This window comes from Molothrus ater, chromosome Z (assembly GCF_012460135.2).
Source record: "Molothrus ater isolate BHLD 08-10-18 breed brown headed cowbird chromosome Z, BPBGC_Mater_1.1, whole genome shotgun sequence".
In the NCBI taxonomy this organism is placed as follows: Eukaryota; Metazoa; Chordata; class Aves; order Passeriformes; family Icteridae; genus Molothrus; species Molothrus ater.
In genome coordinates, this window is record NC_050511.2 from 14108104 (window position 1) to 14133553 (window position 25450).

Sequence of the window (25450 nt, forward strand, 5' to 3'; positions counted from 1 at the left end):
AAAGCGGCAGGGGTTGGAGCACATCGCCACAGCTGCCAAGAGGGAAACAAAATGTTCTGAGTACAATCAGGTAATCAGAACTTAGGACATTTCCCTTTGTTGCCCATAAAGTAGCTGAGAGATCTTTTCTGCTGCTGAGCAGGGTTTCAAAATATTTTGGAAGGACTGCTGGAATAATTTTTTCTGTCCTATTGTAATAGGACTCTGACTTTGTCATATAAAGGTCATTTCCCCTTGTTAGTGCCACAGCGAGTGTTTTGAAAAAGGAATTTGTCAGTAGTCCTTAGTAGCTCACTTCAGTCAATAGCTGGCTTAGACTTTATAACTTTGTTCCATACTAAGCTGTCCTTTTATTTTTGGAAATGAGAGTTGTGGCTCACTGCTCAGTTATTCTGCCTGAAATTCAGAGTTCTTTCAAAAGTCAGAAATTAAATTAACACAAGATTCCTTGTAGAATTACATATGAATGCAGGACACAATCAGTAATATTCTCAGCCTGCTGAAATGTGAGCAGGTGCTTTCTAAAAAGTGTGATAATAGAATTTGGCTGAGCATATTATGGGGTAGACTAATGTAAAGACTTATAATGTAGGGGCTTGTCTACATTATGTGAACCAGGAGGGAACCGTGCTTACAGGTTTTACTTTGGATAACCACACATAGGATGATTTTTTTTTATTGTAATACTACATATTAGTCGTGCTTTTGCATAGAAACAGCTTTCTGTTTATTTCAAATGTCTGTTTAATTTTTCTCCATACTAAAGGATTTTTTCATTTGGCAGGTGGAGAGGGTATTGTTTCAGGGCTTTTTAGTATAAATTTAGAGGTGTCAGCCTTTTACACATTGCACTATAGAAGGATTCCAGAGAAATATTTATGAAGCTTTCACTCAAAAGCACATTTTGCTTCCACTGTTTAGTGATCTATCTGTACATTAAAATTATACACATACAGATAAAAAATTCTGGAGGTACAAAAAGATTCTTGCTGCTCTTTTTTCAGCTAGTGCTAACTCAGTAAAGGCAAATTCTCTTCTAAAATGTTACTTTTTTCTTGTTCAGGCTAGGGCAGTGTGACCCTAGGCATTCAGTTTGCATGTACACAGTAGTTCTTTAAATGTTATTTCAGGGGGTTTGCAGTCTGATTTTTTTCCCCCTGTGTTTTAAAGAGCCTGATACTGTGAAATCTGGTCATCTTTTTGTAGTCCCACCCACTAGAAACCAGATTATTGTGAATTATTCAAATAATATGAGCATTATTTGACTTTTTAAATATCTGACTTTTTAAAATGCTTTCAAAAGCTGACTTGAATTCTTGGGAAGAAGTAACTTTCCATGTTGAATTTATGTTATTTTCTTTTAATGGAGAAATGCTGCTAGTTAAGAACTCTTTTGGATGCTGCTGCTGTGCCAAAATATCATGGCAGTGAAAATGTGCTTAGGAATTCAGAACATATCATGCTACTTTTTTTTATCAGTGTGCCATCTTCATGAGATTTAGACATCCTCTTTTAAGAGGGAAATGAAATGTTATTTTCTTAATTTCACCAGTTTATAAGTTACTGTGCTGTAATTTATTTTCTAAAGTAGTAGGAGGAGGAGGAGGAGTTGTTGTTGTTGTTGTTGTTGTTGTTGTTGTTGTGGTAGTGAGATACTACTCATCCTCTCAGTCGTTCAGAGATTACTTCCAGGGCAGATGATTTTCACCAGGAATGTGCATAAGAATGAGTTGACCTTGACCTCTCTTTGCCTTTTGAGTATGTGTTCACGTTAATGTCAAGGTTGGCAGGGTGCTGTGGCTTGGCAGGCCTCGGTGGCATGGGGCTGGGGCCCGGTGCAGTTTGAGTGAGCAGCCCAGGTGCTGCGCTCGGCGCTGCCAGGCACACGGCCCTGCTGGTGGCCTTCCCTCAGGGACAGCAGGACCAGGACACCAGCCTGGATTTTGTCATGGTGCCCTCCCACCGCAGGTGACCTTTGCTCTTCCAGAGCTCAACTCCTGTCTGTTTCTCCTGTTTTCATGAAGGTGCTGGGATGGCTGGAGAAGGTCGTGATCTGCAGTCGAGCTGAGGGAGGCGTGAAGCATTGTCCGTCCCCTGCTGACATTTGAGGTAGGGTGATAATTTTTATCTTACCTGCAAGTGACTTTATTACCAGTGTTGGCTAAGCAGATTGATCAGTAGTATCCTGTAATACCCCAAAATAATCCACACAGATCCTAGAATTCATTCCTGCAGGGGGTGATAATTAAAATATGCATTATTCAAAATTCTGATTGGGATTATTTTTTTAATCATATTTTAATATCCAAAACAATTGAGATGTATGAATTAAGGCTGTCAGATGCAGTCCTGATTAAATTGATGACTTCAAGCCTTTCTGTCAATCTCTAGTAGCCAGCATTTGAGACAGAGGGCTGGGTGACTCTTTGAAGTGGTTAAAAGCCATTTTTCCTTGTCAGAGAAAAATTATTATACTGCATTTTAACAAGCCATTTCCCACATAGAGTGCTATTTAGGATATTAATTAGCTGAATTTAAATGCACACTATTGAAACAAATAGAGAAAAAAATCTCTATTTTATGAATGAGGGAGAATGTGAAAATGCCTATCAGAACACTGTAGGTAACAAATCAGGGTTTAAATGACACTTAAAAGTGTCATTGAATTTGAATGTACATATTGGTTTTAATTAATGTCTAATTCATTGGTTCTCTCCTGTATTACTGAAAGCCTAATCAGAATACAGTGGTGTAAATTTGAATTGGACATCACAGAAATATCCAGTGTATAATGGATTCAGACCCACGGTTGCTCATGGCGTGAAGCTGAAAAGCTGTTATCTGGTGTTAAATTGCTGCATGAGGCTACAGCTGCTATCCGTGTGTACTGTAGCAGTTTTATAAGACTTGAACTGGCTATTCCTGTCTAAGTGTACATAGTTGTACTGTCATTAAATAGAAGAGAAATTATAGATACTTCTAGCTTCAGTTTCTATGACAGTAGGTAAAACTTGCTATCCTATGCCTATGTTTTTAATGTTTCTGAAACCAGATGGTATAGCTCTAGATTCATTCATTGCACCATGGATCTCTGCTTGGGATATTTGCCTATATGAATTTTACCAAGGAAATGAGAAGGTCAGAATAGTGAAAAGTTACTTGTAAAAATGCTTGTAAAGTATGCATAAATTAGTCATTAGTGATGTTCTTAACCAAAGCCTTCTTTGTTGTGGTTACCATGCTTTTTTATACAGAGTTCAGCACACCTGGAAAACAGTTTTTGAATTACTTCTGTTATTTTATAGCTGAAACATGGCCAAACAACCATACAGAAAACTGCTTCTGGGCTCTGTTTTCTTGGCTTCCTGTGCCCAGGGAGTGATTTGATCCATAGTTAAACTGCCCATTCCTGATTCCTCTGTGAGCTGCCTGGAACTGGAAGGACACAGCTTGGCCACGGGGTCTGGCTTTACTTCTGAGCTCCACCACAAACTCAATCGGGCTCTGTCACCCTCTGTAACCTTGCTGTGTTTCAGTTTCCTGTTTGTAGATGAAGGCTAATACTTATGAACTTTCAGAAGGGACCAAAAGATCCCAATCCTTAGGAAATGCTATTTGTGCAGTGCTTATCATCTTTGATGTGATGTTCACGTGGTGTTACCAGGGGAGAATTTAAACCTTTTGGATTTATGCGTGACTGATTTTTATTCTTTCAAGTATATGAATTTAGTCACCGGTTAATGAGTGTGATTACTGAAGAAAAACTTGTATGCAACAAATGAATTAAAAATAAGGACTGATTTATGCATCAGGGCAATTCAAAACTCTGTCTGCTGTGATATTCCACAGTTTTAATAATGTCGAGAAAAATATATGCTATGAGGAAGTGATTTATTGAATATTGCTGTACAATTTGTGTTGAACCTGAGAGCAGTCAGTCTCATCACACTTATGTGAACATGGCTCCTGTCACAAGGTTGGTGTGATTGGTAAATGTCATGCATATTTTACCAGATGGTATCATTGCTAATGACTTCTTTAAAAAAAAAGATAAAATGTTTTTATGTATATATTTTTTTATTTTACATTTTTTAAAAGTTTCTCTTAAGATGAAAGTCTTTGGTCACTCCAATAATACAGCTTCCTGTGATATTAAATTTATTCAGTACAAGAACTACAAAAAAAGGAACAGTCCTGCTCTTTCCCTTCCATGCTGACACTTTCCACATGGCATGTGAGTGAGACTGCCATTCAGAGCCCAGGGCTGAGTGATGTGAGGGTGTTTAGTGGTGGCCTGATTAAAGGGAGAGAGCCAGTTCCTAAGCCTTTTGCTGACAGGCATCTGTGCAAGCAGTCTTGCTTCCTGCTTTAGTATAAAAATGCCTACTAGAGCAAGGCTCCTAGTCAGACTTCAGAGGAGTTGGGTAATGTGCTAGATGAGAAGAGCCCCCAGCAGGGATTTACAAAACTCCCTCCAATGTCCTGCCCTTTAGTCTGCTCCTTTTTTTGAATGATATGTCCGAGATCTAGCTTGGTATGGGATTTATACTTGTGAATAGACAGCACAGAGTGGGTTTGTGCCTGAGAAATACTTAGAGTGGTTGTGGTTGAAGCCCCAGACTCTGTGAATTTTATCTGTAAATATCGATTTCCTCATGGTCCCATGCAAACAACAGTGACAGCAGTGGAAAAATGTGAGTGCATTTCTCGTTTTTAATGAACAGTTGAATGTGCTCCAAAGTTTCACTTTTTTAATGAGTTGGTATTGTGATGGAGTTCCTGCAGAGAAGGAAGTCATAAAATCAGTGAAGGCAGACGTGCTGCTGCCAGCCAGCCAGCTTTGCACGGGGCAGCTCTGTTGTTTGTAGCACCTGTTTGTTGCATACTATCCCATTTTGAGCTGATCAGTCCAAACTTGATGTGCTTTATGTGCAATGTCTAAAATCAAATGTTGTAATGCTGAGCTATGATTGCTTTGGTCTCTGACATTTGAAAAGTGGTATATGTGGTATGATAGCCTTACATCCACTACACTGGTGTTACTGCAGCTAAAGAGCACAGTTAATTTCTGTTTTTTGTGAAAGAGCTATACACTTATTAAGATGGCTTTTCTAGTTGCTTGAGTGTTTCAGATGAGCTTTTTTTCTCTTAATTGCAATTCTTTCCATCTTAATGCAAACTGTCAATTTCGATGGTTTGTTTGGTTTGGGTTTGAGATTTTTTTAATCCTCTACAGCTTTATTTTGTGTTGGTGAGATGGCTGCCAGTGTATCCACAAGACTGTAATATTCTGTGGTATATAAGGAGGGTGTTGCAGTTCATGCTTTACTCTGCTGCTAGGTTGAGGTTTAAATGCAGGCAAGTTCCTCTTCCCGGTGTGTCCCTTTCTCTGTCTGTTAAATGGATAATGCCATTGACTCCTGCTGCTGGCTGCTTCTGGATTTGCTGATGTAAAATACTATTTGGCGTAGTATTAAAATTAAAATACCTCTTTACAAATTGGTCTGTCAAATTATCTTTAAAATTAATATGGTCGTTACTGTGGCTTATTTTACAGACACTTAATTTCTCCATTCGTAAAGTTTTTCTTACGGGAAATGATGGGTGTTGGGACAAATCTCTGTCAGTTTACAAAGTGCATTTTTAATTACAGCCTGGCATTTCTCTTTATGTCCATTGCAGAGAAAGCTGTCGTTGTAGTGCTATGATACCTGCAGGTGCCCATACAGATTTACTAGGAGGTAAACTCTCTGAACCAGTAACTGTTCAGTAGGCTGTTAACTCTAGAGATTACCAGGCATGTCTGTTTGGACTATGCCCCTTAAAAAGCAGGCTGGCTTCATCACTCAATGAGCAATCCAAACTTGTCTCCCCTTCCTCAATAATCAGTCGTATTTCAAAGCTGTTCTGGATCTCATGTTACGTGCCCTTCTACCTCTCCAGAGCAGGAAAAAAGGCTTTCCATGAACCATCCCGTACTTCCTGCTCATCAGATCTAACCCATGCTCATCTGCCTCACAGGATGGAATCTCCCCCCTCTCTGATATAAAAACTCAGAATATAAATATTTTTTTGCATATATATATATATAGAGAGTGAGAGAGAGAGAGAGAGAGAGGATGTAAATAATGAGCTGAGTGCTTGAGAAGGTACACCTTCAGGTTTCATCAAAACACCAATATGCCTGTGTGCATGTGTGTGTTAAGTGTGTGCAAGCACATGGACACAAACCAGACCCCACTTCTGCTGCTTCCTTGGGAAGAATTCCTTTAGGGCCTGTGATAACTGAAACAGCTAAAATAATGCCATTGTATGTTGCAAAACATGGGTTGGAAGAAGTTCCTTGAAGGCCATGAAAAATCAAGCCGTGTACACAGTTTGTGCACTTTCAGTAAATTCTGTCAGCCAAAAAGCTAGTCAGGCTCCCTATATTTGGAAATACTAGACACTCTAGCCTTGGAAAAACCTCCAATTAAAAATTAGCAGCATTCCTTCTACAGCTCTTGGCCTAAAAGGTGTCATCAACAGCCGTATCATAAAAATGCGCATCAGAAGTGATTGTTTCAGTATAAAGGTTTTAGAGATCCTGTTTGGATGGTATCCAAAAATGCTCATATGTTTTTAAGCCACTTTGGTAAATGTGGGCATAATCTGCCTCTGTATGTGAGATGCTTCATCAAAACATACTTTAAATTTAAAAGTTGGGTATTTTGTATTCCAGGTCTTACCAGCACAGGTGGAGGCAGAAGTTAACAGACTTTTAAAGAATTTTATGAAAGGTTTGAACAGAGATCATCTTTTCTTTACAAGCTATTTCTTACCTCATGAAAACTTGTTTTGGCAGCACAGCATTAAAAAATACAGAACGATCTTCTCCACTTGCTTGTTTCATTCAGTGCTTATTTCAACTTTGTGCTGATTTTCACAACTAAGGATCTAGCTCCAAATCTCTCTAAGTGTTGATATGAAGTAGTTTAAGCAGTTGTTGAATGCAGTAGCCTACTTTTTGGTAGGTGTTCACCATTTCTATATTCAGGTTTTGTGGACTTAAAGTGCCAAATCAGCAGCAAATAGGGGAGGGAACAATGGTGGTATGATCCCAGAGAGGGCACATGGAAAGCCAATCATACTGTTTCTTATTAAAACAGAACTTCATAAACATTATTTAATTTTGCTTGCAGTTATTGTGAAAAACAGTTGCATTGAATAGGTGTGCTTGTATGTTAAATCTCAATCAGTTTAACTGAAATTTAAAGTTGGCTTCATTCTGAATATTAGACTCAAAATATATGAATATATTCAAAATATATGAATATACGTCATATCTTAAACTTACATGAGCTGCAGGACATACAAAACTGCACTAAATTAAAATGCAGTGATTACTGTTAAACCTTCCGTCAGGAAGATGATTCTTTTCCTACAGAGCAACTGATAGTAAGTATGTGAGTGCTTGGAGTCCTGAGTGGTCATGCAGAAATGCACTCAGAAATGCTTTGTCTGTCATTCACTAGCTTTCACTTAGTGTGCTATTTAAGTTAATGACTTCCTAAATGCCATACAGACTCTGTTATGTAGTCTTTAATCTGATTAGGAGCACACGAATAATTTAGCATGCGATTAAACCCTATAATTAATTTGTCCCATGGTAATGAGCTGGTAAGTAATTCTGTTAGCCTAGGCTAAATATCAGGCCTTAAACTTAAATTTTACAACTTCTTGAGGATTTTTTTTTTCCTAGAAGAAATTTTTTTTTTTAAATAAGTACTATTTAAAATTAAAAGCCTGCTCACTCTGATTTCCTGAAATTGCTCTTTGAGCAAAAATGACTGGCTATTACCAAACTGTTCCAAAATAATGAAATTCCTAGTGATCTCGAGTGAAACAGAATTGGATTACAGCCAAGCATTTTTGAACAAAGCATTCTCAATTTCTTCCAATCACCTAGAACTCAAACCTGCCTTACGGACTTCAAAGAGCAATATAAGGAAATCAGAGGGAGCAGGGTTTTCATGTTATAGAAGAGCTCCAAGAGATCAGATGTGGATTTATTTATGATATGTGCTGAAACCTAACTGAATATATTTGCCCAAGTACCAGGTAGTATTTTTTTAATTCGAGCAATAATGCAGATACTGGCTTTCTCCTGGCACACAGGAGAAAGCTTGCAGAGATTGTGCTGCCTGAACAGTGGAACAGACCTGCTGTGTAATGATGATCCAACAGCACATATAAAATGGTAATTTGTTATCAAGCATAAAATAATCCTGTTTGTTTTCCCTCATGTTCCAGCCTAAACTCCCAGTGGTGTCACACAGGTTGCTTTGCACCATGATTCCTGTGCTTCATTATTTTTTCCTAATTTCTGTGAGGTGCTAAGCTCTCTCACTGTGCTAGGAGAATTACTTATCCATGTTTTCATGTTAAATATATAAACTTGCCTGCTTAAAATCAGATGTTTTTTACTGCTTTGCTGGTTTGGATCCACACTGCTGTAGTCCTGATGGGATTTGAACTTCAATGCCAGCAAGACAATGAAGAGCTTTTGCTTTGTGGTTTGGGATTTTTTTACCGAGCTGGAAATACCATTTAATCTCTTTATGTAAAGTGTGAATAATTATCTCAGTGAAAGGCTATTGAGTAAAACCACATTTATTTAGTACAGATTACTAGGGGTGTAATAGATACAGACTTAGATATTTCTCTTTGCTTTCTTAACATGATATTGGACATTAAATTGGATGCATTATATTTCTTCAAACAGACTGGAATATACATTTGCTTTTATAAAGAAATTCTAGCACTTTTCTTTGCAATTCATTGTACAAATAACAAAGCAAAGAGCAGAATTTTGTCTTTTGGATGACTGCTATCTAATAATAACTAAATAAATACTAATAATACTAATAATAACTAAATTACTAATAATAACTAAAAAAAAAACCCAAACAAAAAAACCCAAAAAACCACCAAACTGAGAAGCCTTGGAAGAATTAGTACTATAGTTGAGAGAGTGTTTTTAGCCTGAAAAACTTACCATGCTCACAAATAGGCCTGAATCTTCCTTAATGATACAATTATATGTAAAGCTGAGTATCTGCTCAGCAATTCCCATCTGCATGTTATGCAGCTAAATGTTTGCACTTTCCTCTGAGATGCATTTATTTTACTGCTTTGATCTGAAAATGGGGGGCTGAAAGGCAAACAGAGCAATTGAGTCTTTTCCAAGTCCAAATTTTTCTATCCATGCAGTAGACAGTAACTTAAGACTATAACTGCAATCCTCTTTTTAGGAATTGTTTTCTGATGGAGAGATCTACTAGTCTAAGAGCTGAGATCCTCGTTCTGTGTACCTAGTCCATTAAGTTACTGCTGTCAATGTACAGCACATTTTATTGTAAATAAAGAAGTGATACTTCATTGCCACAGCCATCCTTAGACTTATTAGCCAAGATTTTGGAGAATGACTTTAAAGAGTTTTCAGTACAAGCCCAGAGCAATGTCCAAATGTGGATTCACTGAAGGGCTCCTTAACCTCATGAAAGAACTGGTAATCATTTGGCCTGTTACAAGTTTAAATCAAAGTAATTAATAGACACACTGATCCATAGGAAAAAGAAACCCACTAAAAGCACTAAAGGTGTCTCTTACAATAGAGAGAAAAATAAACTGGGTGTTGAAATTAAAATTTAATATACTCTCTATTCCAAAATGATAAGTTTGTATAGGAAAAAATTATTTTTTAAACCCAAAGTGAGAAATTAATTCAATAGATTCCATTTGCAATTTTAACATTTTTACACTTGAAATCACTGTAAATTATTTAGCTGACATAAAGACCTAATTAATAATATAGAGTTGCTTCTATTCCATAGGTTTAGTTTGTATTTATAGTGTACTTTTTTATAGTCCTCAAATTTGCATAAAAACATGCATAGAAAGTGTAACTTCATGGTTTTTTTGTTGTTAAGGTTTTGACTTTTTTTGAAGTGAAATGTACCCTTTATGAGGTTTTGGTTGGTTGGTTTTTTAATTTGTAGTACGTAATTCTGCTTCGGTGGTATCATTCTTTGATTTTTTTATATCCAGGATAACAGTATGCAATAGGTGAGTGGTGTGTTTCTCATATCAGCTGAGACAATTTGTTATCTCTGTTTCTTACTGTGGCTGAGTATAGAGCCCTGATGAGGGCTCTGTAAAAGCAGGCACTCGTCCAAGGGCTGCTGATGACTTAATCAAGCCGTAACATCAGCAAGCAAGGGAAGAAGGCTTTAAGTCCATTGCAGTTTTAGATTGTGTTGATCGGAAGGGCTAAAACTAATTTCAGTTTCAGCATGACTCCATCCTGTTGGCACTCAGGGGAATGAAGGTATGCAGGCAAAGTGATTTCAGCTATGCACTATCAGCCAAAGTGATGTGAATGTTTTTAGGCAAGCACAGAAAGATTACCTCTTGGTGTCACTGGTCATGCCCTGAAATAACTTTTAAGAAATGTTCACACTGTGAATAATAAAGGCCTTTCACCCAGAAAAATTCTGCACAGGTACATGCACACATATTTCGTAGTTGCAATAAAGAAGATTCAGGACAGATCTGGGGAGCCTGGAGTTATGTTCCCTTCTCAACACTTGTTCTTATTTGATGGTGGATCTGCTGGTGTATATTCTCATGCATGGCACACGCTTGTGCTATTGCCTCTTTGTGATCTAATGGAATGATGAAACAGCGGTGTATGGAAAACTCTTCAGATTAATCCTTCACTCAGTAATTTTGTGGTTTGATTTGCAGCAGAGAGGCTGCTTTTTGTTCTGTGCTAGCTGCAGAGATGCTGCTGTTGCAAGCAGTGCTAAACTGGAGGAGGTTACTGGGGAGAAACTGTCATATTTGGAGTACCCTGAGTTAATGGTTGTGGCAAAAACAGAAGTGCCATAATAGGTGCAGTTCAATGTCCTTGTCCTTCTCCTTCCTTCTGGTCCTTTCAGGTTCAGAAACTATGTAAAGGTCAAGATCTCAGTTCAAGCAAGTTTTTCTTATAAGCAGGTCTCCTTCTGGTTTACTTTGAGTGTTAACATTTTTACCTGACCAGAGTAGATGCAAACAACTCAGTGTGCTGTGACTAAACTGTTTCTTTTCTCAGGGAGCTTCTTAGCCCAGTTTCGCCTGTTTATGCTGACTCTGTTCACGTCCCACTGGAGAGATGTTGTGTTTAAATTCACTTGTGATTGACCTTACTCCAACATTGCTATAGAAAAGGGCCAAGATTTTTTTTTATCCTTTTTATAACTCCTGGCTCTCTTTCTGTACTGAAGTAATTAGCCTGAGCTGACCTCTAGCCAAATGTTTCTGTGGTCAAGTTTCAGCTGGCTTGAGGACAGTCAGCTGCTGTAATTTTTTTTTTTTTTTCTGATTTTAACTCTGTTCATTCTTGCAGGCTGCTGGAGTTGGGTAAGACATAGAATATAATTCTTTAGAATAATATGTTTCAGAAACTTTAAGGTTTGGGGGTTTTTTCTGTTGAATAAGAGGCACTTTATTAGTGCCATTTGTCTTTCATAGGCACATAAGGGTAGGTGTTGGGAGGTAAATACTACTGGATTGTAAAAGGTCAGGTTTTGTCCTAATGCCTGCAGAGAAGCTGTCTCTTGCTTGGTTAGCAGAGAAGCCTCTGGACAATACTGCTCCTATTGACAGCAAGCTCTCAAGAATGTCTTAGAGGAAGGGCAGTGGGTCATTATGGAACAGATCTTCAAGAACTTTCTGCAAGGCAGTAGTTGTCTGATGGTGATGCAGGTGGCACCTCAGAGGACCCTTCTCTCAGAATTTTTATTCTGTACCACCAAAAGTGGTATTGTGATGGGGCAGCTCCTGCTTTCCCCCAGATTTTCTCCCATGAGCCTGGAGCCATGGCAATGTAGCTCTCACTTCATCTCAAATACTGCTAGAAGTGGCTGTCATAACTGCAGCCCAGGCGAGCTTATGGTGTTTGTGCTGAATGCAGAGGTCACGTCCCTGCTGCTTCATGCCCCATGCAGAGCTCCATTTGCCTGGGTGAGGCCTTGAGTACAAGCCCTATCCCAAGGGCTCTGGGTTGCAGCTCCAAGGAGATAGAACAACTTGGCCTTTTACAAAGGCTCTTGCACAAAGGGTGGAGCATTATGCATCCATATTTTCAGAGCAGTTACTGTTTTTGAGCTCAGTCCTGTCCATATTGGGTATGTTCAGAGTATACCAGTTGGGTATTTTTCACAGAAACTACTTGTCTGAATGGATAACTCAGTGGGATATCCCATGTGGTTTTAGGCAAAGCCAAGACAGTGTTTTGTCTTGCTGAGATTCTGGAATTTGTGAGAGTCCACTGAAGAAACATAGTTTGTTTCTATACTGCGTTGTACTAACAAAAGGGCAAGGGATGAAGCAGCAATTTTATTCATTTCTGATGTTTAGGAACATAAATTAATCCTGTGCCCTGTTCCAGAGAGATGGTTGTTTTTGTCAAGGTCTGTGGCTGAGCAGGGAATTTCCCAATAATTGTAGAATTGCTCTTAAACAAGTAATAGCTGCTGCTGGAGGGTGGCTGTGCCCTCCCCTCCACCCTGACTGCTCATTCCCATGCCTGTGCTGCCCCAGCTCTGCTCCTGGGCTGTGTCTTTGGGGACTCCTGATAAAACCTGTCTGCAAACAGGTTCATTAAAATAAATGTTTATGGATTCATTTGAACTGGAACAATCTCCTGATGGAGTTCACTGTGTTGCAGGTATGTAAACAAGTCTACTACTGCAGGAGGGAACAGCAGTACTGGAAGAGGATTGTTTTCCTCTGCAATAACAAGACCTTACTGAAGTGCAGTGTGTTTGTTGACATCTGTGATGTGTTTCCAGGCTCCTGGGTTAGTGCTTCAGCTGTCAAACCTTCCAAACTCTTCTTGGAAGGAGGCTGAGATGCTACCAGTCAGGTGTCCAGGGATGGAGGGGATAGTCATGCTGTGACAGCTGCACGTGGGGACCAGCTCTGGTCCTACCAGAGTTGTTTGGTGTGGTTATGAAAAGTGAAACAGTGTTGAAAAGTGAATGATGGATTCTGATCACTTTTGTTCTCACAGGAGGACTCTTGTGAGGATTTGGCCTTCTCTTGTGGCTGTTACTAGGTAGGAAGAAGTAGAAAGACTTGGAAAAAAAGTAGTTGGAAGATTAGCAGAGGCTGATGGATGTGGGAGAACAGGAAAGTGGGAATAGGAAGGCAGCATGGCATGCCTGGGTACTGGAAAAGTAGAGTTGTAAATAAAGTGACATTGTTCTCAGGCCTGTGAAACAGGAAATAAAACTTCAGGGAGAAAGCAGAAGAGCTGAGTGAGAGAAGAGACTGATGGGGTAGACATTGTGTAACAGGAGAAGAATTGACAAACACAGAAGCACATTTTTGTAGTAGATTTATTAATAACAGATAATAAGAATCCTGTAAACAAGAGTACAGATGAAGCAGGAGGACCAGTTGAGCTACCTGAAAATTGAGCTGATCTTGGATGAGCCTTGTACAGTGGCAGTGTAGCTCCTCTGCTGAGACTTAGGAGTACTGTTGGCCTATGGTTTGCTTTATTAGCTTTGTCCCAGGTCAGCTCCAGTTGTCACTTCTCCTTGTCCTGCTCCCCAAGTTGTCTCATTCCCACACTGCCCCAAATCCTCACTAAAGTTCTTCTCTTTCTTCCTTTCTTCCTCTCTTCTTTTCCTCCTTTCTTCCCCCCTCCTCCATCCCTCCCTCCGTGCCCCCCTTTGGAGTGACCCATGTCTGCCTGGCCAGAAAAAAGTCCTGCAGGTGCTTGGGCAGTCTAAAGAGCTCCTATAGCTCTTCCTTTGGTGTAGCAGTCCCATGCCCACTCTGGCTGGACCAAGCTTGTCTGGGTGGGGCTGCTGGGCATCCTTGTCCTGATGTGTGTGAGGTGGGGAGCATTTCCTTTGCAGGTCTGGCTTAGGTTCTGCTGGTCTAGAGCAGTTTGAGTAAATGCCAACTCATGGAGTTGGTAATAGTTCTGGGTTTTTTTCTGTACTGTGATTCCTTCTGCTCTCTTAGTGTAAGAAAATTGAGGGAATTACCTTTTAAATTCAGCATTACTATAGTTTTACATAGTCTACATTCTTGTGTTTTATCGTCTTTAACCTAATTCAAACTTTGATAACTGTACTAAGCAACTGACTAGTTTTTGACACCCAGATTTGGTAGCATTGTTACTTGATAACTAACACCTACTTAGAGATTGTTACTCATTAGTTGGCTTTGGACGCTTGTGGTTTAATCTCCTGTTAGAAAGGAGATTAGAAAGAAATAAATAAAGAAGAAAGAAATAAAATCTCTAAATGAAAACAGTCCAGTGTAGAATCAGAGTCTGTCATACCAATTTACAGTCAGATGTGGAAGTGAAGCTATTCTCTCTCTGCTGCCTCTCTGAGAGAGATGTTAGTGTATGGTGCTGGTTTGATGCCACAGAACAAAAATTGCTGCCTGACTTGTTTAAACATCCATGCTCATTTTAGCATGTGTGTTGTAGCTTTAGTTTTGAAGGTCTCTGGTAATCTTCATGGCTGTAAATGGTCAGGTTATAATCCATGGTGTGGATGTTTTCCCCATACTTCCTATGGACACTTCAGGAGGTTTTTGAGAGCAAGGTACCATCTTGTGCAGATGTCTGCACAATCTGCTAGTCCAGCATAGAGCAGCTGCTGCCCTTCACCATTGTTACCAGATGATGGTGATAATGGCAAGAGCAAAGTAGAGCCTCAAAACAGGATTGTGTGATGGGGTTGTACGATGTGTGTGCATGTGTGGCACAAGTGAATTAAGGAAAACAAGGAGTGTACTTTTTTGGGGGAAGTTGTAAAGGCTTGCTGGTTTGTGCTGGGATTGTAAATGTTCTCATTCTTGGAGGTTTTAAAGTCATTTGCAGATGTAGTCTATCAATTGACAATACTTGATTTTTCCTCCCTCTGTATTTAATGGACTAGAGAGGCATAAGCTACTTCTCTTGTAAATACAGTATTTACTATCTGTTCCAGACTGCAAGATGATGTATTGTTTTATAAGGCAATGAACAATAAACTAAATGTACTTCTGGTTTAAATCCAGTCAAAAATTCAATAAAACTAGATAATAGCTTAAATGTCGTATCATATTAGTAATTGCTTGTAAAGAAACTCTCTTATTGTCTTTTCTTATTACAGAGTTAGGAGTATGGATCTTTGGCATCTGCTGTTTACTTTGGCACTGATCTGTGCAAATGACTCACTTTCTGCAGGTGATGGTAAGTTTTATGATGCCTCTCCATGACTTTATGTGTGTAGATGTATAAATATGTAGCTTTTTTTAAACTGTATTTTTATATTGAATTTTTAATGACTGTGCAACTTTCTTGATTGCAGTAACCCAAGTACCTAATGTGACAAACGCATCAGTTAATCTTTCTGTAAACATAGTGGGTAAGGTTGGGACACGTTGCGAAATGAAGGTGAATTTCAAAGACAGTTTTTGATGTGTAAGCAAGATGAAATTGAAAGAATGAAAGAATTGTATGGGATTAATTTTTTTTTTTTCCTAAACAAGTCTTCTAGCATATTCATATTTTAAGTTTAGTATATTAATATATTAAGCGTAGGACTTAGTATAAGTATAGGACTAAGTATTTGGACATACAGGATAAGCATTTGAAGACTGTATGCTTTGAATCTCAGGCCAGTAGGAACAAATTTCATAAGAAATAAACTTAGTAATTCTTGGGTAGAGATTATGGGATTTCAAAAGAATGTGTACCCTTAACCAGCCAGCTGGGACTGGTGTTTAACTCATTTAACAGAACACACGTACTTCAGTGGGACTTGCATGTTGTGTCAGATTGATCTGCTTATGCAGATGATCTATGATCATCTGTGATCTAATTAACTATGATCTAATTAACTAAAGAAGTGCAGCTCAACCTGATCAGCTCTGTACTGTTCTGGTTTTCAGAACAGACAGCGGTAACAGTTTTTGATAATAATTAATTTTATGCAGACATGTCACTGCTTCTCCCAAAGCTACAGAGCAGCTGCAGCTCTGTAAACAGGTGCCCCTCCTGACTTCTTAGCAGAGCGAGTCAGAAAGGGCAGTTTGTCAGGAAATTTTATTAAAGTGGGATGAAAATAGCTTCCACAGCTAACTCTAAATAAAGTGATATAATTTTCAATGAAATTTTCTGATGTCTCATTTTTTTTTTCTTTAGGTCCATACTTTAGTTTTACTGAGTGCAAATTAAACATCTATAGACTTGCAAGCTATGTTTCATCAGCCTTTCTAGTGCTAGTTTTAAAGTATGGTAGTAAGCCAAAAGGCAATGACATAGTTGCCCTCTAGTCATAACTGGCTCACATTTTAAAGGTATAACCATAGCTCTTTGTCTTGATATAGTTCTGTATTTTCTTGGAGTTGCATACTTTGAATTTCTAGGTGTCTTGTATATATGGAAGCACTGGAGAGGCTATGAAGTGTTACTTGAATGTTAATGGAGACATTAGGCTAAAATAGGAAATAATTAAAACTCAGGTGATCAGTTCTCAGACAATTCTTCTATAAAGTTCATTCTGTTTATTAATAAACAGGTTTGGATACAGAAAACACAAATGTCTGTTTATTTACTTCTATGCATGTGGCTCAAATGATTGTCCTCTGTGCTGAAGAAAATCTATAAGGCTGCTAGTTAAGACTTTTTCTTTAACATTTACCAGACATATACACATGCACCAGCTCCTATTCATTGCCACCACAGAAAAGTCAGTAGAACAAAAATTAATGTGTCCTGACTTCATCCTTTCTCCCACCATGTCTGCATTTTACAGTAGACTCATTCAACAGTCAAAAATAATCCCCAGGGCAGTCTACTGAACCAACTGATTTCTCTCTTGAGTTTTAAGAGCACATGAGGGTTATATGATCCTTGGCAGATGAGCTGTGGTCCAGATGTCCTAACTGCAGTAAAAATCTGTGTTATAAATAAAACTTGACCACAGCATCGTCTTTGTGTGACTTTGTCTATGCTGATGAAATAGTAATTTCCATGAGATTACCTTCAGAACCAAAAAATTAAGAATATTTTGGTTGTTTCTGTGCTTAAATACAAGACATAGTACTAAATATTTATGTCCTGATTTGTTGTGCTATTAAAGATTGTGTGTGTGAAGGAAATTGCTTTTTTTAGTGATTGCTATTAAATTGCTTCTGATTCTTTGGGCACATGCTCAGTGAAAATGTCAGAGAAGGAAGTATAAATTGAACAGCAGTGTTTGAGATAACAGTATGAAAGAACATCCATTTGCTGTTCTTTTGTGATTTAGGACAGAGTATTAGACAAGATCTGTTTATTATATGTTTGAGTTTTTTTTCTCCCATGTGAATATGCTCATATCTACCAAAGTTTTCATGAGGATCCAGCCCCACTCAGGTCGTGAATCCTGACAATCTTACAGTGCTCTGCCCAGCACAGTCTTGCTGAGACCTTTGTCTTTGTATAAACCTCATTAAATGTGCTCTACACTTGTACCATATCTGATATGTTGCCTGGTGACTGGATCTATGGTGTCATGGTTCCCTAAAAAATTCACTTCAGTAGTTCTATTTCTTCTGGCAGCAGAAGAGATAAAAATTACATATGTTTTGTAGTCTTGTACCAAAGCCCAGTACTGAACCAGTGTAATATAGACTTGCACATGGGATGCTTTCGTGTCTTGAAAATAAACAAAGTGCAAGTTCAGCTTTACAAGAGTGCTTGGAGCTGGCTTTGTCCCCTGGGGTCAGATCCACCCAAGATAGAGTGAATTCCTGTACAAGTTTCCTTCTGGCAGGATCAAGGATGTGAGGCCAGCAGTTGGCCAGGCAACTGCACAGCATTTGAGACCAGATATTGGACATTTAATCACCTATTTGCTGTCTCCAGGCTGGTATCCACTTCTGCTGGAGGCTTTCTATTGATTTAGCTTGTTTTTCATGCTCTCCTCTTGAAGAAGCTGGCTTCCAGCTCCCTAAACTGGGACTGCAGCCAGCATGAAGTGAGAGGGGTGCCTGCTGTCTCTGAGAGGGTGATGCTCGAAGTGACCAGGTGTGTCCAGTGCTCCAGGTCTTTGACTGTAATTCAGGGCTGAGCAGGTCTGGGACTTTCAGCCTTTCACCAGGGTTGCTGACCCTCGTGCTGTCCATGCCCCTGAGCTGCCTGATGTACAGTGACAAAGGCAGAACAGAGGCAGTGGTAGAAAGAAAGTAAAGGCTGCAATAACAGGAAGGTAATTTCTAATAGGTGCGTAATTACCATAGGTAAATGGATTTTGTGCCTTCAGGATTGGAAAGCACAAGGGTCCTTTTCACAGCTGATTAAGACACTTTTTTCAGCAGAATTAGGCTTCTAGGTTGCTTTGAAGATGGATAATTGTGTGATTTTGACATTTTAGTTTAATTTAGTTAATTAGATACATAAACAAGAAAGAGTACTGCCTCATAAGCAGATGTATATCTGTGCAGTATTAATTGTAGTTCAGAAAAAAATATAAAAGCTTATATTTGCATACAAATACACAGTTTGTATTTGAGATTTTACATTAATATAACTGTAGTGTTTCAAAACCATATCCAGAATTCACCAAGGTACTTTGGTTTACTGTACCTGCTGACATCAGAAGCAGTTGAGGGGAATTGCTCCAGACACAGACTGAAATATGTTTAGGAAGCAGAATGAAAGTTGTGATATGGTTTGCTTGTTCCTTCTCTATGTCTGAGGAGTGTAAGTCAAATAAGGACATAGAGAAATAAACTGGGAACGAGTCCCAGTTAATAAAACAATACATAAGCTCAAGCAACTCCAAAATGAATTTCTTCCCAGTGAAAAAAGTGAGAAATGTCTTTTACCGTATTTTTATGCTAGATCAAAGTTAATTCCAGACTATTACAGTTATGTTAATTTATCCTCTGAAACAGCTTTAGAAAGGCATTAATATTTTATTATAGTACAAGAAAAATAATTTTGAGTGTACTGATTTTGTACTATGACAATTTTAAGAGCAACAACCCTTATATTATTGTTAATTTTATCTCATTGGATTTAAAAAAATTATTTATCTTTTTCCATCACAACTTTTAAAATTATTTTACGAATCTGCTGTGCTCAAATAGTCTATTTTCACAACTTTTATTTAAGAAATAGACTTAGTTATTTTCCTTTCTGAAACAAATACAGTCCAATTTTTATTTCCATCAGGATGTCCTTTTGTTTTACTGGTGTCTGTTGTTGTACTTTGATGCTTTGTGTGCATTACACATTGATGATAAACCACCTAACTGTATGTGTGCACTGGGTATCAGTGCTCCAGTTGCAGAACTGGAGATTGAATCCATAACCCATACATAGGACTTTAGTGTCATTAAAGATATGCCTGAGCAGCCAAGACTTCTGTGCAGGGCTCCCAGTGATACCAGTGGACCTGCAGGACATCTGCATCTTCCTGGGATGGTGAGAAGCTTACAGAGGTTTCTTAAAAACCTTATGCCCAGGTATCTGATACATAATTAACATGTATTTTCAGGTAATTAAATCAACTCTCTCAGCTACTCTATGTTCCAGGGCCTGTTTTGACTAACTCTCTATTGACTATTGGGAGCTTGGACACCTAAGGCTAAGATTCATCACAGGGATATCCTCTAGGTACTCAAAAAGTCTGCATAAAACTTGTAGATAGCACACCTGTGCCTTTTAAGCTGAAGCTGGAAGGCAAGCAGAGTATCCTAGGCAGTCTGAGATAGCTACAGATGTTTAGGCAACTATATTTTGCCCTATGGGGCATAAAGGGAGCTAACTTTAGGTGTTCTTATTTTGAACTGAGCCTCATCTTTGCAGCTGACACATTTCAAAGAGCATAATTCCGCTTGCTTTCTTCTGGGTAGTGTCATAGCTACTCAGCCAGACACTGTAGGTTTTCTGCTACTGCCAAAGTGAGGGGTCTTCTCAGTGCACTGATGGGAAAGCACATGGGGTCTTGCTGGCACCATGAAGTTTAGTAGCAGAAACATGTCTGGAGGCTTTTGTGACATGTGAAGAAATTATTAGAATTAAATTAAGCAGAAAGGTGACTTTGAATGGCAGCATATTTTCTTCTAGGACAGGGAAATTTGTCCATCAGTTCATGGAGTCAGGAGGTACCTGGCCTAAACCATTCAGAAAAATGGTCTTGTCTGTAAACATATTTTGTGATTTAGATGAACTCAAATTTTATAGATGCAGTCAGTAACAAAACATTTCTCAAGTATTTGTTGTTTTTTTTTTTTAATAACTTCTTTCATAATCACAAAGACTAGATATATTTGCATATATTAAAATCCTCATCTTGTTAGGAAGGGACAAAAGGACAGAATCTTCCTTAGCTTGAGCTGCAAACATTCTTGCCTTCTCTTGGTAAATAGTACATAATACAGTTGGTAGTCATTTGTTCACAGTGGTCATTTTCTCTTCTTGATTCTTTTAGTTTGGTGCATCTTTCCTATGGCCTTTCTCTATTTTGCCTGTTTTCTCGGTTAAATGCAGCTAAATATGGAGCATAAGTCCAAGCAGAGCTGGCAGGAAAACCTGAGAAACTGAAAACCGTGATCAGTGTGATGCATCCTGGTGTATGTGGATGGGAGCAGAACTGTTGAGAAGGCAGGTTTAAAACTTCCACCTGAAAACAAAGCCTTTAGAATAGTTGCCCTATTTGCCTATTTTAAGTGTTTCCAAGCAAGAAATGTGTTCCATTATGTAGAAGAAATTGCTACAGACACATTCCAAGAGCCAGAATCAGAAACCTTGGCACAGAGTTTTAAGTTATACCACTGTGATCTGGCTAAGCCATTTCAGCTGAAGAGAAGATTCATTTTGGCAGAGAGAAAAATAGTATTTCCATCATCACTTTCCATTGGGATTAACGATAGCTTTGATGACTAGCAGAAAAATCCAAGGGAAGGCCAAGGAAGTGCACTTCGGAGTTACTTTTACCACTCTTGCTTCCCACCCAGCAGTATATTTTTCAGGTAAACCATTTGTCTGGGCCTGTGTGACAGTATCTCATGGGGAAGAAAAGATTTCACTTTGCCTGTCTTTTACAGAAAACTATTTGGGATTTCTAAATGTGGAAAACACATGCTGAAAATTAATTGCAGATGGGGCTATTTTTTATAAGAAAACTCAGAAAATAAAAAGCATTTTAAGGTATTTGAAGCCTGAAATTGTGCCCCGAAATGTCTGTGTTTAGGCTTACATCTGAGTAGATCCAATGGTTTAAATGCTAACCTGAGATGCAGAAACTTGTCTCTTTTGTCCTGTCTTCCAAACCACATCTGTGACTCCAGCATTTACTGAAGATTTTCAAGGCTTTGAATATCTTCACCCGAAAGTCTGCCAAAAACACTTCACGGACAATCAGCTTCAATCAGACACCCTGTAAAAGACGTACATGCCAAAGTTTCCCCATCCAGTTATCTCTGTCATCCTTAATATTCCTCCTATTGTGTGTATTTCCTTCATTGCTCTTTTGTTGCTATCATATTTTCTTCTCTGTTAAACACAGACTTGCCAATTTGCTGTCCTTGATTGCTGTGTTTTGAGGCAGCTTGCAAGAATTAGCAACTCATCAGTGGTTAGTGCCTGGTGTAGTCAGAAGGGGAGGTCAGTCTTTCTCCCTCCCAATGGCAAAGCTTGTGATCCCCAGCAGGGCTTTGCTCTCCCAAGCAGGCTTACAGACTGCAGGCTAGCCACCAACACGCACGCTGGGCCTCCTGTGAACCAGAACTGCTCCTCTGATACCAGGACAGAGCTGCCCCCAGAACCGCTGACTGATGGTGGCCACTTGAGACTTGCTTTCAGAGGAGTGAGCCCAATTTGAAACACAAACTTTTTGCCCACACATGCAGTGAAGCCTTTGTATTTGTGGAGGATGATCAGGTGATGGAAATGATGCAAAACCTTGCACAGCAGTTTGTTACCACTATCTAAGATGCTAGCAAGTGAGAAAGTTCCTAGTTACAGTCTTTGCTTTAACTCCACATTGTATTTTAAATGTAATTGTGTATTTAATGTGAATTGGAGAAACAGTGTGTACTGCACTAGCCAAATCAATGCAGTTAATAAACTAACTTTGCAGCAGGGGAAGGAAAAGTAGCTCTAGCAAATAAACACTAGTCTGTATTATAAAAGCAGACTACATGAGTAGTCGCTCCACACAACTGAATGAATCATTCCATACAGTAAAGTACACACAGAGAAAATTTCTTTCAATACCATCCATCTCTAATAGGAAAAAGAACCTTTAGCTGCTGCATATTCGTAGTATGTAATGAAATGCTCCTGCAAAGGGGTGACTTCTTCAATTAATTTAAACAATGATGCAGTTAATGTCCAGTAACTTGCATTGCCTGATTTAAAACACAAGAAATTTTTGCAACCAAGAGACTCTTTGCTATTTTGCACGTTCCTTACCCATGCTGTGACAGCAGGGATTGTACTGGAAACTGAATAGAAGTGTGACTGGAATTTAGAGAGCTGTAATTGAACAGACAGGTTTCTGTAAATCAGGGAGTATTGTGTGCACCTCAGCAATATTTTGGCACAACTGGGTATTCCCCCTCAACCATTCCAAGGGATCCAAAGTGAACAAGAAACATTCTAGAGCAGGAGTTCCCAAGATGCCATTCTGGAGTCACACAGAGTGACTCTGAAAGCTTTGCACTGGCCACCACCTGCAGCAGAATCGGATGATTTAGGGTTGCAGCAGAAATTTCAGCACAGCTGGGTAGTTTTGGAACTGGAGCCACCATCTGAAGTGTGCCTAATTCCAGCCTTGAGAATTTTTCGTCACTTGGGCTCCAGAGACTCCCCTGTTTCCAACCCTGGCAACTGCCCCAGTCTTCCTTGTTACACTCTGGCACACTGAACTGGTACCCAGGTGATTATCAACTTCTGAGGATGGAAAGGGGAATGAGAATGATATACTGTTGGGGAGCTTGGCTGTGGTGAGACCCTCCACAACAAGTTTCTGGTGAGGTTTCCCTTGGAGAACAAAAGTACCTGGCATAATGTTTCCCTTCTGAACTATGAAAGAATGCCCATGAACTATGGAAGAATGATGCAGTAGGTGAGAGGCAGAGCTGTAAACTATGAGTAGGACTCTCTAGCTTCTGAACCTGGAACAAGTCCTGCTACTTAACAAGATGGAGGTTTCTCTACTTTGCTTGCTATTCTCGCCTTTTGTAGAAGTATAATCAAGTAGTAAGAGCAATGGTCAGTTTTCTTCAGAACATCTAACAGATTGTGACTCTACTAGGGATTTTAAATTCTTCCTGCATAATGCAGTGAAGACTTTCTTTTTTAGAAGTATAGGGTTTTTTTTTTACAAATGCTTAAATGTCTTCCACTAAGTCATTTGGTGCAAAGGGGTGTTGAAAAGCCATAATGTATGCTGATAAAGTTGGTGGACTGTCTAAAGAGCCATACATAATGCCAGTTCAGTCCGGTGATTCATTCTCGTGAAGCTGGTCAGGGAGACAAACAGTTGTTCACTCCCTGTCGTTTTGGTTTTTTTGGAGCCCTTGATACAGCACTGTAAGCAATGGTTCCTTGAAGAAACACCGGGGATAAAATCGAAGGACTTGTGTGGATTAAAGAATTAATCAAAAGCAGGGAAAAAAAGAAAAATGAACTCCCACATCCAAGGGTATCTCCTGCCTCCAGATTGTGCGGGGAGGAATTAAATTGAGGTCTGTTCTGCTGGCAGAGCTGTGCAGCAGGACAGGCTGGAAAGCAGTGCAGGTCTGGGAGGCGCTGAGGGAATGAGGGAGAAGGATGCCAGGGGGGCAGCTGGAGCCCCGCAGCCCTGTGCACAAACACTGGGCACTGCTGGAATGGGGCTGCCCAGGGAAATGCCACAGAGTCACCCAGACTAACAAGTGTGTCTTCTGTGGGCTATCCCAAACTGTACCCTGAGCATATTCAGAGAAACATGCTGAAAGGAAATATGTTTATTTTGTATTCGGTCTGGGATTTTGTTTATTTATTACTCCCCTAGAAATGTGTAGTCTTGGTTTTAGGGCTGATGCAGAAACTTCAGAAGCAAATTGAAAACTGACTTGGATCAAAAATTTACTCTTGAATCCCTATCTACTAAAACCCTTCTCTGTATTACACTTTGTGAAGACAAAATAACAAGACCAATTACGTGCCTGGCAGGCAAACACCATGTGCATCATGTTGCTTTTAAGATATAGTTTGTGTTTGCTACCTATGCCTACTGTATAACAAAAAAAAACAGATAGTATTTAATAAATAGTAAATATTCAACAAAAAAAATCATACAAATAAAATAATGTCATTATGCCCTTTGAATTTGTGTCTGGTCTCTTCGTAACTGAAACACTGAACAAAGAATAATGTCATAATTTACTTTTAACAGGAAAACTGCAAGTGTTAAGGAAGCAAATGTGGGTAATAACTATAAATGTTAACATGATCTATTTATTGTTTGCTGTTAGTGATCAAGTTAATAGTCAATGTAATTATTTCAGTAAAAATGCTGATGTCAGCTATAGTTACTGTTTTTATACTGTATAGGTTTTAATTCAAACCATCTGTTTTAATCCTTGTATATATCCTGGGTTGATCTTTGCTTGCAGTGAAGGGTTTTTCTGGCAGTTAAAAGTAATTATTAGCGGAATGGAAATTATTAGTGGTTCATGGTTTGGCAAGGAGAATAAATGCCTTTTCAAGTTCTTGGTGTCTCTTTTAGAGAGCTCCTGCACCAGAAATGGTTGAGGTTGGAGTATAACACAGAGTATTTTCTGTCACAGTCTATGTGATATTTGGGGTTCATGCCAGTGAGGTGTTTGGAAGTGTAAGTCACTGGTCTGATTATTCTCCACCACTTAATTAAGCCGATTTATTTCACAGGGCAAAAGAAATATAGGTGGTTTATTAAAACAGAGGTATAAAACACTGGGGAAGAATGTCAGAAATGCTGGCGTGTATACATAAACAACATAATTTACTTTCTACTGAACTGTGTCATTATCCAGTGTATTCTTCAGAGGATTTATAGAGGATGTTTGGCCTTGCTAACTTGTTGAGTCAGCTTTGACTGTAACTGTCCTGTTTAAAATTGTCCTGTTACCCAAGAATATCTCCACCTGGCTCCAGAACTCAGCCTTCATGCTGTGAAGATCTGTTAAGCCACTTTGCAGTAAAAAGAGAATCATCTAGGGCAACTGCAAAAGTAGTGAAATAGATGTGAGATCAATAATTTATTATCTTTCCTTTCTGATTTCATAGCTATGGCACAATAGGAAACTGTAGAAATTTATCAGAAAAACCCAAGGTATCTCCTTGTACTCTTGTCACATGCCTTTCAGCACACCTAGGGACCTTCAGATT

The 25450-nt window shown here is 39.0% G+C and overlaps 1 protein-coding gene across 2 annotated transcripts in view; it reads left to right on the top strand.

Annotated features, from left to right (window-relative positions):
• GHR (growth hormone receptor) overlaps positions 1-25450 on the top strand; it is a 118875-nt gene that overhangs the window by 39647 nt on the left and 53778 nt on the right. For both annotated transcript variants that reach the window (XM_036403632.2, XM_036403633.2), the window contains 2 exons: positions 2025-2109; positions 15210-15289. In XM_036403632.2, the coding sequence (XP_036259525.1) occupies positions 15220-15289 (70 nt within the window). In that variant the 5' untranslated portion in view covers positions 2025-2109; positions 15210-15219. The remainder of the gene's footprint in view (positions 1-2024; positions 2110-15209; positions 15290-25450) is intronic.